Source organism: Sceloporus occidentalis, unplaced genomic scaffold, assembly GCF_023333645.1.
Source record: "Sceloporus occidentalis isolate IW3139 unplaced genomic scaffold, rSceOcc1.0.p SCAF_8, whole genome shotgun sequence".
NCBI classification, from domain to species: domain Eukaryota; kingdom Metazoa; phylum Chordata; class Lepidosauria; order Squamata; family Phrynosomatidae; genus Sceloporus; species Sceloporus occidentalis.
Genome location: NW_028316988.1, coordinates 35203978 through 35222993, shown reverse-complemented (window position 1 = coordinate 35222993; position 19016 = coordinate 35203978). Strand labels below are relative to the sequence as shown.

General features: G+C 42.0%; 1 protein-coding gene across 4 annotated transcripts in view; it reads right to left on the bottom strand.

The window, feature by feature from the left end:
* The window catches only part of LOC149308670 (integrator complex subunit 6-like), a 30608-nt gene extending 16293 nt beyond the window's left edge, over window positions 1–14315 (bottom strand). For 3 of the 4 annotated variants that reach the window (XR_016282177.1, XM_089536253.1, XM_089536255.1), the window contains exons 1-7: window positions 14124–14314; window positions 13939–14016; window positions 3079–3228; window positions 2492–2581; window positions 1567–1750; window positions 398–526; window positions 100–263 (exon numbers count right to left, since the gene is read on the bottom strand). Coding sequence is in view for 3 of the 4 variants with exons in the window: in XM_089536253.1 (XP_089392379.1) it covers window positions 100–263; window positions 398–526; window positions 1567–1750; window positions 2492–2581; window positions 3079–3228; window positions 13939–14016; window positions 14124–14234 (906 nt within the window). In the remaining variant the exon portion in view is untranslated. Of the gene's footprint in view, window positions 1–99; window positions 264–397; window positions 527–1566; window positions 1751–2491; window positions 2582–3078; window positions 3229–13938; window positions 14017–14123 lie in introns of all 4 variants that reach the window. The other variant, XM_089536254.1, reaches the window with a different exon arrangement.
* Between the last annotated feature and the right edge of the window lie 4701 nt (window positions 14316–19016).

The window sequence follows — 19016 nt, the reverse complement described above, 5'->3', positions numbered from 1 at the left end:
CCATGGTGAATTGATATTTGAATTGGGATTTTTAACTCCAAAATAGCTTTCATTTTGTTATCTCAGCTTAAGACTGTGTACTTCTAGCATGCTACCTACCAGGGTTGGCGAATTTTGATCAGGCCAAAAAGATTCTGGAATTGGCCAGTGTCCAACAGGAACTCCTGTTTTAGGGTTTGGCCGCACGTAGATAAGTTTATGACAGCTGTGCCAAGGCTGAGAACCAAAAGAGCTGACTGGCCTTGTGGTGTCAACAAGTCCATCTAAAATGAAAGAAGAGAACAATAAAGACCACGGTATGTTATGTTAGTTCCCAATATTACTTTTCCAAACACTATTTATGGCTATTATCTGAAAAGTCATTTTAAATAAGTTTACAGTAAAGAGTTTACTGTACCTTCCCCAATGTAGGGTGGGTCTGGTCCTGATTTTTCAAAATTAATGACAACACCACTTTGAACTTTCTGAGCTAGCGATTCTAAACACTGGTTCAACATTCTTTGTGTTCGAACACAATATGAGCGTCCTATAGTGGAAAAGAGGGAAAAGAACAAGTTTTGAAGGCAAGCTGCACACCTTAAAATTACACATTCATGTCAAGGGTAACAAGTGTGAGGACAAATGCTTTAAAAAGTGCTCAGTGAAGGTAGTAACATTTGCAAATACTGCAGCAGGATTACGCCTAAAGCAACCTTTTCCCCCTAGGAGTTCACATTCTAGAAGGAGACCTATACAAAAAGGCAACAATTCCATTGCGTAGGAGGTACAATACTCTACCAATCATTGGCAATTAAGTGTTTCTCATTTCAGATATACAAAGAATATTTAGTTCTACATGGATGGACAAAAGAGAAGCTAAATTCTTCCTGCTTAATTTCTCCATGAGGCTAATAACAGCTACTGAGCACATAAGGTCACATCTTTTTCAATAAGTAATGACTGTGAGGTGGCTCTCTTTAATTGTGCCTCAGAATAAAACTAGCATTTCAAAGCTAGAGGGAAAAGAAAACAATGCTTGTGTGAAATCAAGCATGGAACTGAATCACACATTTGCACCATGTTAAAGGGGAGGGGGGATGCACAGCACCAGAGCCTCAATGTAACAGCAAAACTGAACAGTCTAGAATTGTCATCCTTGAAAAGATAAGACAGGCTTCACAAAGGAGAAAGCCATTGATTTCAAGCATGATGGAGACTTCTGGGCTCATCTAGGCCTTCAACACTGCTTCTGCATCTCCTACCAGCCAGTTGTATCATTTCAAGACCACTAATCAAGCCCTCAAAGCAAGCAAAGAGCAGGAACCCAACAGCAATGCCTTGCTGAAGCTACAACAGCTTCTCCTTGGAGCTGATCTGCCAGTTTCAAGCAAACCAGTATTTAAGGAAGGAAAGAAAATAGCATACATCTGTCTGTACATAGACACAGGCGTAGTAGACAGAATATAACATTTATATCTAAACTGAAAATTGAGCAAGATAAAGTTAATCGGTGACATCCCTCTTGGTATTCAAGCAAGAAGATTTAAATTTGCAGACTGAGAAAAAAAAATTAAGAGAAGCAGCTACCTCCTGTGACTTCACACATCTGTGTGATAGCAGAGTCATCTGTGGGAACACTTCCAAGCTGTTCTGGTTCCACAGAAGAGGCTCCAGGCAAGCGCAACACAAGGGCAAAGAGCCTTTGATCCCAGCGAAATGGTTCTTTGGTTAGCTCACTACCAGGCAGGGGGGAATTCAGGGGAAGATGAAGCTAAAACAAAAGTGAGAATTATCTAGAGACTTTACTAAAGCAATGTTTAATCTCAAGTCAAAAAGGTAGCACACTCCATTTTCCAGTAACATTCCCAACTAACACTGAAGTATCCAGCCACTTAGGACATTAAGGAATATAACATGGGGAAGATGGCAACTGGAGTGGAGATTTATTTTCTACATTGCATTCTGTGGTGCAAAAACTCAGGTGTTAGTTTCAGATACAGTAGTCCATCAAGCTTGCAAGGTCATTCTTTTCAGGGAACACGATACATATGCATAGGTTTGCATACTCTTACATACAAAGGTTTCCAGGCCCAATTTCTGCCATCTTGAAGAAGGTCTGGGAAACAATATCTGCCTGAGACCCCTAAAAACAGCTATCAGGCAGACTACACAAGTGGTTCCCTTACTGGGGCTCTCCAGATGTTTTGGACTTCAACTAAATGGTAAGGCTTTCTCAAAACTTTAGTCCAACAAACATATTTTGGAACCCACTGGGGCTTCTGGAAACTGCAGTCGAAAACTCCTGGAGGACCAAAGCTTGAGAATCACTCACATAGACAATCTGACTCATTATAAAAGGCAACCTTCTATGTTCTCCCAGCCTAAGATCTTCATCCATGCAGTTATCTAGAATTTTAAGTCACACCAAGCATTAGAAGTAGCATATTTTTTAACTGCAAACAACTACTTGATGCAACTGTGTTGCATTTTAAAGATCAGCACCATGCCTTACCTCCTCTTGAACACCAGAAGTATTTGTCAGTTTGTTTCCATCTGTGATGGTAATTAAAATAGATGGCTCTAGAAAGAAAGGGTTCCTTCCCTACAGGGGGGAAAGAAAAATATATCCATGTTAACATTTTAACTATAAAAATGTCATTGGGAAATACAGTCATCTCACTGAGAAAAGAAGTAAAAGGGGAGCAAGAAAATCAGGCTTGTGGCATACTGGTTAAAAGAAGTCAGGAGTACTGGGGCAACAGGTTTATGTCTCTGTTCTGGTCTCCTACTTGCCACTAAATCTCCTACACAAAATGATGCAGCAGTATTTTCTTCAAACACAGCTGGAGACAACTAACAGTGGTCATGTTCTAGAGTTGCTGAATCTTTCTTATCTCTCCTGGTTGTCTACAGCTACACACAGTCAAAAGGGGCTTAGAAGTTGGAAAAAAGACAAGCATCTCAAGCTTTCCGTACTTGAACATGCACGTTCTCCAAACAGCCTCCTTGTCTTATTTTAAGCATACCAGCAGCTACTTTCAACCTGTTTATAAAAGAGCTGTAAATATTTTTCGAATGAACACCAGCATCCTCCATTACCTGCCCATAGTTGTCTATTCCAGACACTAATCTGTTGAGGTTTAGCAGGTCAAACGATGATCTCAGGGCCTGTCCAAGAGTCGTCAGTCCTGAAGCTTGCAGATTTTTCAGTTCGTTCATGAAAGTGGCATGATTTTCCTTCCATCCAGCCTATAAAACAGCAAAAAGTCCCATTTACTAATTTTGTTTTTTTTTATTTTTTAAACAATAATTATACAACTCCAATATGCTGGAAGGGAGAATGGTAGAACGTGGAATTACTTATCCAGGAAAGCACACAGCAGAACCACTGATCAAAAGAGTTTCTGTCCTTAATATTCCTCCTCTCGCTTCCTTACAAAGCAACTTGCCCAATGCTTTCTCCTACCCCAACTGCTGGCATCTTTTACAGCCCATTCCAATGCATTTAACTGAAGTGCCTTTGAATCACTACTAATCCTTTAGCAGTATTAAGGTAAACTGCTGAATTTCACTAAGCAGAACCATCTGTCAAATAAGCCACCCTATCATCCGACGGCAAACACAGCCCTAGCGCAAGATTTTTGTGTTTCTTTTTTCTGAACACCAGCAGTGGAGCACAACACACCTTTCTCAGGCATTTCCCTTGTGCTAAAAGAGACAAACACTTCCCAGTCACCAGAAATAGTAGCAGAGTCAGTGCAGCCTCTTTCGCCATTTCAGAACCAAAACCTCCTTCATTTTAACACAAACTATTATTCAATTTTAATAGGTTCACTATATAAGAGATCCTCCCCTTCCCCATTCCCTAGGGGAATGATAATCTTTCACCACACCCAGTCTTTTATCAAGGCACAGGTATGACAGCATTTTCCCTTTGTTCAAAGACACTCCCCTCTATGACCAGTGATCATAAAACTGCTGTAAGTTCTCTAGTCTCCAATTTATAGAAAAACTCTGAGCAGCAAAAGCAGTATTTGCTTACAGGTCTAGGAGCAGCTTTTAGCATCTCTCTCCTAGCCCACCAAGTCCAGTGTCCCACAATTTGCAACCTTTCCTTCCTCTTTTGCAAACAAAGATGAAACATTTAACCCAACTGGTACAGTGTTGACCTAATTTTTTACAATACCAGCTCATACTCAACTGTTATAAATAAAGGTTATTGGTTAATTCAAATCAAATCAAATGGAGTTTAAAGTTAAAAGATGAGAAAAAGACTGAGACTTGGAAAGAGCTAGATAAGATTCACAAGTGTAATATGTATCACAGAATACCAAAGTCATGATTGTTCATGCCATTATGTTTCCCGTTTCTATGTATGGTTATGAAAGCTGGACAGTGAGGAAAGCTGTCAATTAATATGAAATGTGGTGCTGCAGGAGAATTCTACAGATGCTATGGACTGCCAAAAAGACAAATGAATGTAGCTGAGAGCAAATCAAGCCTGGATTCCAAAATGACTAAACCTGAGGCTATCATATATTTGAAATATGATGAGATGACTTGACTCGCTGGAAAAGACCATAATGCTCAGTAATGCAGTAGGAAAAGAGTAAGACTACATTACAGGTGCGTTAATTCAATCATGAATGCCACTGCCAGACCTGAACAGGGCATCTGATGGCTGCAGCTCTTGGAGGTCTCGTGTTCATAGGGTTGCCTTGAGTCCAAGTCAACTTGAAGGCAGATAAGAGCAGCAAAACAGGCGAGTTCATCCTATGACAATTTTTCCAAACTCAGACCTCTCTGCTGTCTAATATTCTCAGCTACCAGAAACCCAAATTATGATGCATCTGTATAGAATCACTTCTGTAGGTCTCACCAAATATAGCCCAAAGGGATCCCAGGATATACAAGACCCTATTTGTTAGATATCAAGTTTTATTCATTATACTAATGGGATTAAGAACACATTTTGTCTCATCAGACAAAATGAGACAAGAGGCGACTCCTTCCTCTCTAGAGGAGCAACCCTAAAAAAATATTAGAAACAACAATGAGAGATCATATGATAAATAATTCTCTGGTTCCATTATCTGCGCAATAAATTAATGGGTACTGGAAAAGAAAACATTATTTAGACCGTGGATCACTCCACGGATCTGAGGTTTCAGTGCTAGCACTTGCCTTTTGGCCATAGCCAATTTCCACTTGACTGAATGCATTAATTCAATGAACTATGAGGATCTTAAAGGGAGCTAGACAACCCCTCTCCTCAAGTTCCTGAGCAGCTAATCATTCCAAAAAGCAAGTTGAGAACCACTTCTGATGTAAAATTCCTAGAAGCCAGTATTTTCCAAGTGAAACTGTGTGAGAGAACAGTGCTCCCAGCAGCAGAGAAAAATAACCACATAGGCGTGGTTAAGAGCCAGGAAAACAAGGGAAAGACAGTCATGTCAAATAAAGCAAATTGCCAGGAAGAAGCTTGTGTGCCCTCCCACTTCCACCATCCCACAACCCCAGTCCATTTGCCAGCTTCCAAGCCCTGCAAAGACCCAGTTTCTAAAGACCAACAATGCCTTAATGTTTTGGCAAGCTTCGTCTCAGCAGATTGGCAATATGTCACTTCACAATTACATAAGGATTTCATTGGTACGCTTTTAATGAATGGTTTGCAAGCAACCGGGGCTCTTTGAAGACCTGGAGTACAGATCTTTTCAAACAGTAATTAAAAGTCCTGCACCCCAGACAGGTGGACACACTACCACTCAGTAACATTCAATAACCACACCGGCCTTCCACATCACATTTCAGCACTTGCGAATCAGTATGAGGAAGACAAAGCCAGAATGGAAAGACCTGGTGAAATGGAAAGGAAATGCTTTTTGCCAGATTCACAGACGTAAAGCAGACAGAACCCAAAGCAAGAAAATTTGGTATCGCAGGACATCTTTGGTTGCATCCAGCAGTTTAATACTAACCACTAAGGTACTACAAGTTGAATCAGGAAAATTATATATTCAGTACAGTCAAAGTACTCATAAACTACTACAAACTTCTTAAACCAGTATTTATATCTAATGTATCTACACAAGGGTATCCCTTTTCAGCTTACTGGGTATCAGACACGGAAGTAAGTCAAATTTACAAGTTTAACACAGAAGCATTTTCTAGTTAGACGAAAACTCAACATGTAAACAAAATAATTCACATCCTCACCAAAAACTTGAGCTGCAACTCTACAGCATCTAGCTATACAAAGCTCTTATCATTTTTGTTGAGTTTTCTGCCAGATAATTAACTTTTCATTACTAAGTAAATGTCTGTCCAGCCCCAAGCATCAACCCCCATCAAAAAAAAGGGTTATGTGCAGTTTTACCATTTTTTTTACTAAGCTAGCCATTTAATTTTTTATTGAAAAGTATATTAATTTAATTATTAAAACATCTGAAGTTTTATTTTCATCTGTATATGCATCTTTCTGACTAACTAACCGTTCTTGCCAACAAGCTAGCTTTCAAAAGCCAAGTGAATTACCAGGGCCACAGTCCATTGGTAACATCGAAAGGATTCTTGTTGTTAATCTGACTTAAATTTATGATCATTCCATGAATGAGAAAGCTCTGCTCAGGTCTTGCAGAATCAGGGCAGCCACGGCTTCCTTGACTCATCTACCCATCTGGAATGCAGTCTACACAAGCATAATCTTTTAGTATCAATGTCTTATTTTCCTGCTGTTCTAGAAACAGAATAAAAATTGCACTTACACTCTGCCCCCAAGCAAATGTTACAGGGCCTAGAGATAGAATGAACAGCAGATGAGTAACTGTAACTCCTCAGTCCAATATTATTCCAAACTAATTGCTGAGTACCCTTGCAGCCTGTTTTAATTGTCTTAACCCAATTCTATGGCTGTCCTACTTCCTTTATTTTTAGAAGAACTTTTTTCTGGACAGGGGTCTCTGGACGCTTGCAAAACTGAAATTATTATTATTATTAACCTTTATTTATAAAGCGCTGTAAATTTACACAGCGCTGTACATACAATCTGTTTGATTAGACAGTTCCCTGCCCTCAGGCTAACAATCTAAAAAGACACAACACAAAAGGAGAAGGGAGTGGTGGGGGGGAAGGGGATCGGGTCCATATATTGTTTGTAGTAGTGGGAATTTGGGAGTTCATTCCTTGGCCCGAGAAACACTTCCCCAAACACTAATATAAAAAGAATAATCTATGAAGCTGAATTTACACCCAAAACATCGGGACAATGAGTATCTTGGGAAGGCATCTGTCTGTCTTGACCATGGTCCTGTAAAAGCACCATAACTGCTGACACGAAATGAGGGTGCTACCTAATTCACAAAATCAAAGTCACAGAAGAATTCAATGTGCAGCCATGCACCAAACATGTAGGGTCAGGCTTCAATAATGCCCAATGGCAAAGCCACTGGCATTCTTACAAGCTACGCAAAGGGAAAATCATCTAGACCCAACAAATAGCCTGTGACACAACTATGCTCCATTAAAAACAGCTGCTGGGCCCAAAAAGGGTTAAAGGAATTAAGGTTCTCTTTTAGTAGTCACTTACATAAGGAATGTCTGCCCCAATTCCAGGCATAAAATGCAAGCAGGTTTGGAAAAACAGGAAGAGTCATCCTGACCAGAGATTCAAAAGAACTTTCCAATGACAGATCCAGAGATTCACCAGAACAAGCGTTGCCTGCCAGCCAGCCAGCCCCTTTAAGAGGTGATAGCAACTAAATGAGCAGTAAAGACCAGGAGGGTGAGAACAAAAGCCCTTTTTGATCTTGCTCAGAAAAGTTTGCATTAGCACACATTGCTCGCTGCCAAAACGTACATGTCCAAAAACCAGGCTTCACAGGCAGCCTCTGCAAAGCCCCTCGCCAACATTTCTTAGCACCTCAATATTGCTGCTGCACTAAGAAACCCAATGACTGGTTTCATTCACAAGTCTTCCCACTTCCTCCTATGCCACCCTCTAGTTTTTGCGTGCAGTGAATTGCTAATGGAGTTCGCCAAGTGTATTTTTACTCTGCGAGAACTGCAACCCATTTTGCTTACCCGCCCAAAATGTTTTCAAGGCACTACCCGTTATGGGCCCGACACACAATCCCAAGTGTTCCTGGCAAAGTGTCTGTGCTTTCAAGAGAAGCGGAGTGAAGAGAGTTTGAGAAAAAGAAAAGGGATCATATTCCGCTAAAGGCTGGGAAAGCCAGAGGATAGCACATAACATGCTTCTTAACCTGATACACATCTCCTGCATTTCAATTATTCCAATCAGATCATGCCAATCTGCCTTTCCGAAGGTCTTCCCTGGAACATCTTATTGCAACTCTGTTTGAAGAGGAAAGAGAAGCAAACATAGGCAAGCCTTTCCCCCAAGCTTTTGCCACCTCTTATCTATCTATCCTCTCTGTCCTCATGCAGAAAGTGTTGTCCTGATCATTTACAGACAACTACTGAAAACAGGCCAATGGCCACACAAGTTCAGGTTTAGGGCAACCACAGCTATAGGGCTACAGGTTGCCCACCTTGGCCTCAACCAACTAGCATTAGCCCTCCAGAGCTCCTGACACGAAGTACTCCCCAGCCCTACTAGGAAAAAAAGGGACTGAATCTGCAAAACATGTGCCCAAGCACTGGTCTGTGACCATTTCTACTTATTTATATGTCCCTTTTATCTGGCCATCTTGCACAACAAGAAAGCTGACTGAACCCCTAGCAACCCCTTCGAACCACACTGTGTCTATATTGGTTTTGTTCTGGGGTTTTCCTGATGAAATGTAAGCACCAAGATCCCTAAAAAATAAATTATCAGGCATTTGTCAATGTAATTCCAGAATTGCACTGTCTTGTTTGCCACTGGAAGGGTGGGGGGAACCATCTGCAGAAATAATTGCTGAAAGTAAGACAGCTTCCTCTCCTCTTTATTTCTGTCCTCCTTTTACAGCCACCACTCACCATTATGGCAAAGCAGGACAGTCAACATGAAGATGAGTTCGATTCAAACTGGCAGCTTTTAGGCTGGAAGGGGCAAAGCCTGTCCAGTTATCAGCTTCAGATTCCTAGCTGACAGGCACCAGGCTAAATACAAGCAAGTTTGATATAATTGCTTGGGGAAATGCATATCTTACTGTCCACAAGACACATGAAGTTACCCTTTTCTTACAGGAGGATAATTGTGTTGCACTCTTAACAGCACTCCTTCACATTCATATGGAATAAATGAGATAATTAATGCAGAGAACTTGCAAAAAGAATTTAAAGGCATGGAGGCTGTGATTCCAATGCTGTGTTTACCCTGCAAGCAAACCTGCCAACCGTGGATCCAGCTACCTCAGTGTGTATGTAGTGGAAAGTCAATCTTTTCATTTAGCATCATCACTGCCCACTTTAACTTTGTCTTTTATGTATTCAGTTTGAACTTGAAGTCAACAGTTAATTTTTTTTCTTCTAATTTTTTTCTTTCCCTCTGACAAAACATCCGTCTTTCTGAGAGGGCTATAGATTATTTTATTCTCTCTTAATTTATGTTTTGGAAAAATACAGGAGAGAAGAATGTTATATTAATGTACTGAACTAGTATAAAGATAAGGGGCATCATAATGTGTTCTGTAGCACACTGTTAAATATTGACAAACCAGGAGGCCTCTAACAACCTCAAGTCAATTCCATTTAATCAGAAAGATCAATAGGGAAAGAGAAGCTGAAAAGATGACCATTTGGGGATATGGGCAGGAAATGGGTGAGCATCTGAAATGTTGGTTGTATGTTTTAAGTGCACAATTTGATGCTGGAGAAAGCGGCACCATGCTCCTTGGCTTTAACCAGCACAGTCTTGTGTTCAGATTCAACCATGGATTAAGCAGGTGGCCCATGAGCAAGCCACTTTTCTGAGACCTCAATTCTTCTCAAAGCATAGAGGTGGCTGCAAAACAACAAAGCAAAAGACAGTGAAACATTTTAGAAAATTAAAAGCATCAAGCATAGAAGTCATTTTTAAAAAAAGCCCTTTCTACTGCAGCTAAAAACACCAGTCACCGGATCATCTACAGAGGAAGGAACATGAAAGCATCCCTCACTCTAAACCCATACAATCTCTCTAAACAAAACGAAGACCTAATACTGATCAGCATCTTCACCAAACTGAATAAAAACCTCAAAAGCAATTTAAAAATGAGTTACCACTGGCTCTCCAGAAGTATCTCTCAAAGCTTCTAGGAAGAGGGTTTTTCCCCCCTATGCTTCAAGTGAGCTATTTAAATGTTCCAATATGTCTCTCCAATATGCTTAAGCTAACAGCAATATCCAATAGTTCCACTGCACATTGTAAATCAAATCCTAACAGCAGGAATTCAAAACTGCCATGAGCAAGTGTGAGTGACACAGATGCAAAGCAAATGTTACTGTAGAAGCTGGGTAAATGGAGGGCAGAACACAAGGCAAGTCTGCCTCACAAGAGATGTTTAAAAGTTCTAAAATGGAGGCATGACAGCAACTACCATTTGCCAACATTCTGCTAAATTCTCCAAGGAAGAGCAACAGGTGAAAGGAACCATCTCCCAGGTTCTTCCCACAGAATCACCATTATTACCATCTTCTGTCTTTATCCTACACCACACAAGAGCGTCCTGTTTGAAAACACATTGCGACAGAGCGTTGTATTTTTTTCACTTGACCGTTTTGAAAACGTTCCAAATAAAGAGGATGAAGTCTGATGACAACCTCAGTAGGAGACAACAGGCCATTTTAATGTTTGTACACATCCGAAGAAAACACACATATAAATTGAAAGTTGCAGAGGTGGCCACCTTGACAACTGATCCCCAACTAGAGATGAAGGACCGCCACCAAAAAGTAATCAGACACTCCAAAAGCTCTCCTTTTGTCGAAGATTAGGAACAGTGACCAAAAAGTTGTGCAGAAGCAGGTTAGGCCACAGACTTTGTAAAGTAAAAGCCACAAGTTGAGAGATGAGTCTTGAGAAGTCCAAGGAGAGCAAGAAGTGGAAGATACCTTGAGGAGGAAAATCATTCCTCCATAATCTGTTTCTACCCAAAACAACAATGAAGAACACAAGACTCTCACCAAAACCAGGTGTCAGTTTCTCCTTACTCACCCGCCTCATTCACAGTAATGGAGTTACGCACTGTGATATTTTATGGGAAAAGGAAATATAAACATCAAGGTCCCATTATGAGACGTCATAAGAGAGGTCTCCGCAATGAAGGTGCGTGGAACACACTGGGAAGCTGTGTGTGAACCTAACTTTTTGGTGGGAACAAAGAAGCAACATAGGATTATTTTTCTTGTTTATACAAGGGCCTAACACATACCAGTCACTGCACAAAACTACACTGAACAAGACCCTACCTGTCAGCTCAAAAGGATGCAGAGGTAACACAAAATCCTAGGCAGGGCAGGACTGAAGAGTACGGTAATAGGAAGCAGTAGTAAAAAAAGACCACAAAATACAGTGTGCAAGCCACCTCTGTTCATTTTATTTTACAATATGACCCCGTGCTGCTCATTTACAGCAATGCAGCAAATAAGGATCATGGTCTCAGTATATAGTATAGTATATATATCATATAGTATCCTACCCCATGACATCTGTATTGCGTATTTCCACCAAACAACCATTATGCTGACTGCTGAACACAACAGCAACAAGGGAACCCACCTTGGGGCAACAGTCAGTGAAATAGGTGTGGGACATTTTTAAGCCTCTTCCTCTAAATAAGGGATGTCCTTTCATTATATTTTTAATTTTCTCATAGGAATTTTAAAGCTGTACTTCTTTTAACCTTTGAAAGCTGCCTTCCAGTGAGCCATTGGAAGCCACTGGTAAAAAGCAGGATATAAACATAATAAAATAGCATTTAGAGATCTAGTTTGATATCACGCAATATTATATACTATAAATACTATACTATCTACCTATATGTGGATGTGTACTATATGTTGCCTTCATATTTACAGTAACATACATATATATGGGAACTAGTGTGGTGCAGTGGTTTAGTGTGACTATGTTTGACTATGACTCTTGAATCCAGGATTGGATTCTCTGCTCAGTCATGTAAACTCACTGGGTGACCTTTGGCAAGTCACACTCTCTCAGCCTCAAGGGAAGGCAATGGCAAACCTCCTCTGAACCAATTTTGGGAAGAAAACCCTATGATAGGTTTGAGTTAAGGTTGCCGTAAGGCGGAAATGACTTGAAGGTGCATGACAACTTCTGCTTGCATGTGTGTGCCTTTGTGTACATATATATTTGTGGACACAAGCTAGTTATATTTTTGGTTTCCTTTTGAAAGCTGTGTCAGCAGATCCCAACAGAAAGAGAAACTCAGCAGCCCAACCCTCCCAAGCACAACTTAATTTAAACAAATATATATATTGAGATGTTTTTTCAGAGACTGAAACCTGAGTTCAATAAGAGAACCCAAAAGCCCCACGCACCATGTTGAGTGTGCCCCCACCCCACCCCACGGCCTCAAGAAAGCCTCTATCCCTCAGCGGGGGCTTTTGAGGAAGGCCTTCTTTGCCTGAAAACCGAGCCAGAGATCTCACAAACTCCCCCTGACCAACCCTCCCTCAAAAAGAGAGGTGTAGTCCAAACCCCCCTCAAATAAAGGGGAGTCATATGAGGGGGGATATTTATTTCTTAAATCCACCCCCCTCAAAAAAGAAGTGTAGTTCTGTCACCCAATTCCCCCCCAAAAGGGGGAAAAGATGAGGGGGGATTGTTTTTTTAAATCCACCCAAAAAGAGGAGTAGTCCTGTCAGTCAACCCCCCCCCAAAAAAAAAGAAGAGTGATATGAGGGGTGATTTAGTTTGTATTTGTGTATATATATGTGTGTGTGTGTTTGTTATCTGCTGGGGTTTGGTTCCAGGACCCTCTGTGGGTAACAAAATCCGTGAATGCTTGAGTCCCATTAAATACAAAATGGTGTCCCTTGCATAAAATGGCAAAATCAAGGTTTGCTATTTGGAATGTATACCTTTTACAAAATGTTTTCTGTGGATAAGGAGGGCCAACTGTATGCATATATATCTACATATGCATATATGTGTGTGTGTGTGTGTGTGTGTATCTATATGCAGGTGTATATATGTGTGTATATGAACATGTGTGAGTATATATATATATATATATGCACATATGTGTTGCCTTGAGCCCCTATATTGGGAGAAAGCTGGGATATAAGAAAATAAAATAATAATAGTATGTGAACATATGTATATGTAAATGTGTGTGCGTATTTGTATCTGTATATGTATATAATGTGTAGATGTGTGTATATATACATATATATGTACATGTGTGTAGATGTGTATGAACATATCTGTGTGTGTCTGTATGTATACAGACATATACACACAGAGAGACATTTAAGCCCCACCTGCCCTCGACTGAGAAGAGGAGGAAAAGGAGGCGGAGGCAGCCTGCTGGGCCCTGGCTTCTCCTTCTCCTTCTCCTTCCCCTTCCCGGGGAGGCGGTGCTGGTGGCTGTGGCTGAAGCCTCCTCCTCCTCGTCGTCGTCCCTGGCCCTGCCTCCCTCCCTTCCCCTGCTGGTCCTGGTCCCTCCTCCTCCTCCTTCCCTCCCTCCTCCTCCTCCATCTCAGCAGCAGCTCTAGCGCCCTCAGCCTCTCTCTCTCTCTCTCTCGCCTCCATACAAAAGCAAAATGTCCGCCGCCATCTTCGCAGGCTGCGCCCCCGAGGCCGCTCTCTCTCCTCCCCGCTGGCTGCCCGGGGCCCAGGCGACGGAGGGCCAGGGACGGGGCGCATGGTAACAACAGCCACAACCACCGATGCCACGTTCCTCCTGAGAGCGCTTTCCTTTCCCTTCCAGCGCTTTGTCTTCCCGAGGAAGGCAGCTGCGCTGGCTCCTTCCTTCCTTCCTTCCTTCCTCCCTCCGCGAAGGCGGCGCTTACCTTGATGCAGAACGGCGCCTCGTCGAAGGTGACCAGCATGTACCTGTCGCCGCGGCTGGCCGGGTCTCGGGCCCGAAGCTGCGCGGAAGCAGAGACAGGACAAGAGAGAGACGTGTCAGTAAATAAGTGGACACGGGTGTTTGCGCGAACGTGTGAACGCCGCCGCGGCCCCATCCCCGCCCCACCTTCATGAAGAGCTCCACGGCGCCCTTGGCGATGTCCAGGTAGCTGGTGCCCAGGTAGGCCCTCTGGTTCATGGAGGCGGACGTGTCTATGAGGAAGAGGAGGATCGGCATGGTCCGGGCCGAGGCGGCCCACCGGGCGCCCCTTCGCCCACAAGACGCTCCCGCTGCTCCCGCCGGATCCTCCGCCCCGCCGCCGCCGCCAGCGCCCCGCCGCCCCGCTCCCTTTCCCTCCGCTGCGACCCTCTCGCTCCAGCCGCCGCGATTGACTGAGAAGCTCCCAACTTCGCTTCCCTCACATCAACCTCCTGCCGACGCTGGCGCCGCCTCCTCCGGGGCGGAGAGACAGGGGACCATGTGACCAGAACGCCTCGCCATTGGCTGCCCATTATGTACATATTTGCATATGCATGAGGGAAATAGAAGAGAGAGAGGGGGGGCCCGCCTTGTTTGCGACGAAGGGGGCGGGGAAAGGGGGAAAGGGCGGGGCCGAGCAGGGCGGGCGGCTTCTCCATGGCCTTCTAGGGATGATTGACAGGGAAAGCGGACGCAGCAGCGGCGCTCTTCCCCCAGTGGCCGCTAGGGGCGCGCGGGAGGAAGCAGGCCATGGTGAGATGCGTGTCTTTTTTTACCAACACGCGTGTCAACATTATTATTATTACATCTAAATGCATCTGAGGGAATAGACTTAAGTCTAGGAACGCTAATGCTGCCAACTCTTTTCTTTTAATGAGTTTCAAAGGTGCCACAAGATCTCTGCATATTATTATTTATTATTATTATTATTATTGCATCTAAGTGCATCTGAGGAAGTGGATCTAAGTCTAGGAAAGCTCATGCTACCAATTTCTTCCTTTCAGTTAGTCTCAAAGATCTCTCTGCATATTATTATTTATTGCATCTAAATGCATCTGAAGAAGTAGACTTTAGGAAAGCTCATGCTGCCAACTTCTTTCAGCAAGTCTCAAAGGTGCTACGTTAAGATCTCTCTACATACAAAATTTGCCTCTCCTTTCTCCTCCCGCTGAGCTTCACCCCACTCCCACCATTCCTTAAAACCTTTAAAAGAGAAGCAGATAGACTCATAGAAGAGACTCTAAGGGCCATCCAGTCCAACCCCATTCTGCCATGCAGGAACTCACAATCAAAACATACCCAACAGATTACCATCCAGTTTGAGTGTTGGGCAAAAGCACTCATATCCCCCCAAAAAACCCTACTAGGTCATATATGCCATATATATTTGACTATAAGTCAAGGGCAGGTTTGGGGGCCAAAATTATGGATTTTGATATGATGTACGGATAAGTCGAAGGTAACATTTAATTGAATGTAACAAAGGGTCTAAAGGATGAAGCAAAGGAAAACAGTGCCAAAGAACTTGCAAAATTCCATCAGACCTAAATGTTTGTTCTCATACTAAAGGATGGATGGATGAAAGAATAGAGCGGGGTCAATGCTTCCATGACAGAGTACGCTCTTGTCTTTCAACAGGGAATAGTTCCTATTATAAATAAGAATTAAAGTACAGTACTTACGTTGACCCATAGATAAGTTAACCCAGGTTTTTGGGGGTCAAGCCTAAAATTTATAGACTTATACATGAGTATATACAGTTGGCCCTGCATTTTTGCAGGGGATCTGTTCCAGAGCCCCCTGCAAAAACAGAGACTCACCTATATTCAAGCCCCATAGGCTTGAATGGGGGTGTGCATGCCCCCTTAAAAATAACAGAGGTCTCCCCTCCGTAAATACTCAAGACTGTGGACCTCAAGAAAGGAGGGGCAACTGTACAGTATTTGAGCGACACCCCAAATTATTGGGTGCTTCCTCCCCCCCCCACACAAGACCTCAGCATCTCTACCACCTTCATAAATTTTAAGATAACGCAGCCATCATCCCAAGCAGCCACCTCTGCATTTTGCAAACGGTGAGGAAGAAACTGCAATTATATGTGTTTTAAATCCCCTGCACATTAATTGGTTGTGGTTTACTGTGGGCTGCTGGTACGTGTGGGTAAAAACTGGCTATAATGCAAGATGGAGGTGGCGATCGGCACCGCCGGCAATCCAGCTGGCAGCAAAACATCAGATTTAAGTGGGCTATTTCTTCTCAATTGGTTTGTTGACTAGCTTTCTTCTCACCAAGACCTAATCCCTAATCAAATGGTTTCCTTGCCATGCCAGGGAACATGGCTGGGACTTTTCTCCCTGGTTTTCTCTATTTTGTTCTCATCTCTGTCAGAAGGGAAGGAGGTGAGAACAAAAGTGACAGATCAAGCTGTACAGAAGTGTGAAGAAAGAAGGCAGGTGAGAGCGAAATCGGGGTTTGTTTGTTTGTTTGTTTATTGCAAGTATTTATATCCTGCCTTTCTTCCACAAAAGGTGAGTTACAATACTGTAATTAAACAATATAAAATAGTTAGAGGAGGTTAGAGTAGAGCAGATTAGATCCCAAACTGCAATCTTCCATATTTTTTCATCTGTATGGTTTTTAACACCTTGAGCTGATGAGGAATCTGATGGAGCTCCGAAAGCTTGCAACGTGTCTATTGTACATTTCAGTTGGGCCAATAAATATATCACTGTTTGGTGGCTTGCTTTTTTTGCAGCAATCTTCATTGTTAGATGTTAAACTGCGCCTGTTGGGTGCCTTCGAGCCATTTCTGACGTATGGCAACCCGAAAGCAAACCTATCATCGAGTTTTCTTGGCAAGGTTTGTTCAGAGGAGGTTTGTCAATGCCTTCCTCTGAAGCAGATGCCACGGCCGTCAAAGTGACCCACGGTATCATGGTCACCCGCTTTCGATGGAACAGTTCTGTCTTCAACAAAACACCAGTTGCAAAAGTTGCAACACCAGCCGGAGCTCTCTAGAATGAAGGCCAGCGTTGCAACTTTTGCTAGCAAATTCTGCTGATGTGGGAGTTATCTCCTATCAGCACACAGGTATCTCTGCAAACCAATTTCCCTCTTAAGAACATTCTGTGTTTTAACAGATGTACAGTCGTGTGTGCCTGTTAATTGTTGTTGTTGTTCCCCACCTCAATCCATGGGAAGAGATGGACAAATAATAATAACAATAATAATAATACTATTGCACTCATCCAGCTGCAGAAAGGCATGCAAGCACACTCCTCAACTGTCCCAATTTGGCAGGAAAAGTCTTTATTCATCCACCATCATCATTCCACTTTTTCAGCTGCTTATTAAAAGTCCCAGTTTCTGATGAAGTGACTATACTTTAGGTTTTTAGTAATAAATGTTTAATGAATGTGTGATATGTGGTGGGTAGACGATGGTAGATGAATTAGAGGTAAAATTAAGTTACTGTACTTGTTCTTTGCTTGGAGATGAATATACAATATATAGTACCTGTATATAAAATATGGAGAAGAAATTAATAAATTGTTTCAAAAGATAGCTTAACTTTGCATAGAAAAATAGCAATAGCACTTGCAGCTTATTAGATAATTAGAAGTGGAGGCGTAAGAAACAGTAAAGAAGGAAGTTTATGTAGAATTAGAAAGTATCTATTTACCAAGGAAGGAAGTCATTTGTTTGCTTTATTGTAGGTAATGTATTGTAATATATCTGTATTGTCTGGTGGGGGTCATGTAGGTAATTGTATAGTATTGTTTGTATGCAATTAAGTGTACATTAATGTGTTTGATGTGTTTGAAATCTTGGATTTGTAATAAAACTAATAAATACATATTTAAGAAAATAAATAAATAACAGATCCCCAGCAAAAACAGAGGGATCTTCCTTATTAATAGCTTCTGCCATCCTGACCACACTCTTGATGTTGTTTGGCTACACATGCCCCAGTTTTAATCTGTGAAAGGTTGGAAAATATGTGTAAGCAGAAACCTATCTTGACTAGCAGGTGTAACCCGAAGCCATGATTCCTCTACAGTTTTGAATGCAAGTGTAGGAAACACAGAAGAATAGCATTAATCAATCCAGCAACCCCTTTGCCCTAGCAGGCAAATAGTTATCCAGAGACCCTGTGAAGATGTATCATTTTCCCAATTACAGTCTTGATTATTTCATAACATAAAACAAATAAACATAATAATAAAACTACACGAAGGTGTGCTTAATTTATTTCTCTGCCAGTACTTAGGAATAATGAGCTTGACCATATATACTCGAGTATAAATCGACCTCGTGTATAAGTTTGAGAGCAGGTTTTGGGGCCAAGATTATGGATTTTGATATGACGCGTGGATAAGTCAAGGGTAAAATTTAAGGCCATGTAACAAAGGATTTGTCACACACAGGTTTTTTGTGGGATTTTCAGGCTGTGTGGCCATGTTCTAGAAGAGTTTCTTCCTATGTGGCAGAACATGGCCACATAGCCCAAAAAACCCACAAAAAAACCATGGATGCCGGCTATGAAAGCCTTCGACTTCAGACTTGTCACACTCTCTCAGCCTCAGAGGACAGCAATGGCCAGACTCCTCTGAAGAAACTTGCCAAGAAAAACCCATGACAGGTTTGCGTTAGTCGCAATATATAAAATTATAATATTGTAAAATTAGTGGCGTATTAATTTTGTGTGCAAATCAGCACCTTCTTTTGGCCTCTGAGGCGTAAAGGGGCCACAGAAATAAAGCAGATATATATTTATGTGCTTATATATACATATATATGTGTGTGTGTGTGTGAGAAAGAGTCTAGGTTTTGACTTTATATTCTCTTTTTTACCACACAGCTACTGAGGCCTAGTGTATTTTAAGCAGCTTAATACGTGTATTTTATGTCATGATTGTGTTTTAAACTGTTGTAACCCGCCTCCAGCTGTGAGGAGAGGCGGGTAAAAAATAAAATTATTATTATCATCATTATTAGTAGTAGTAATTGTTATATTTTCTCCCCCCAAAAAATGGATCC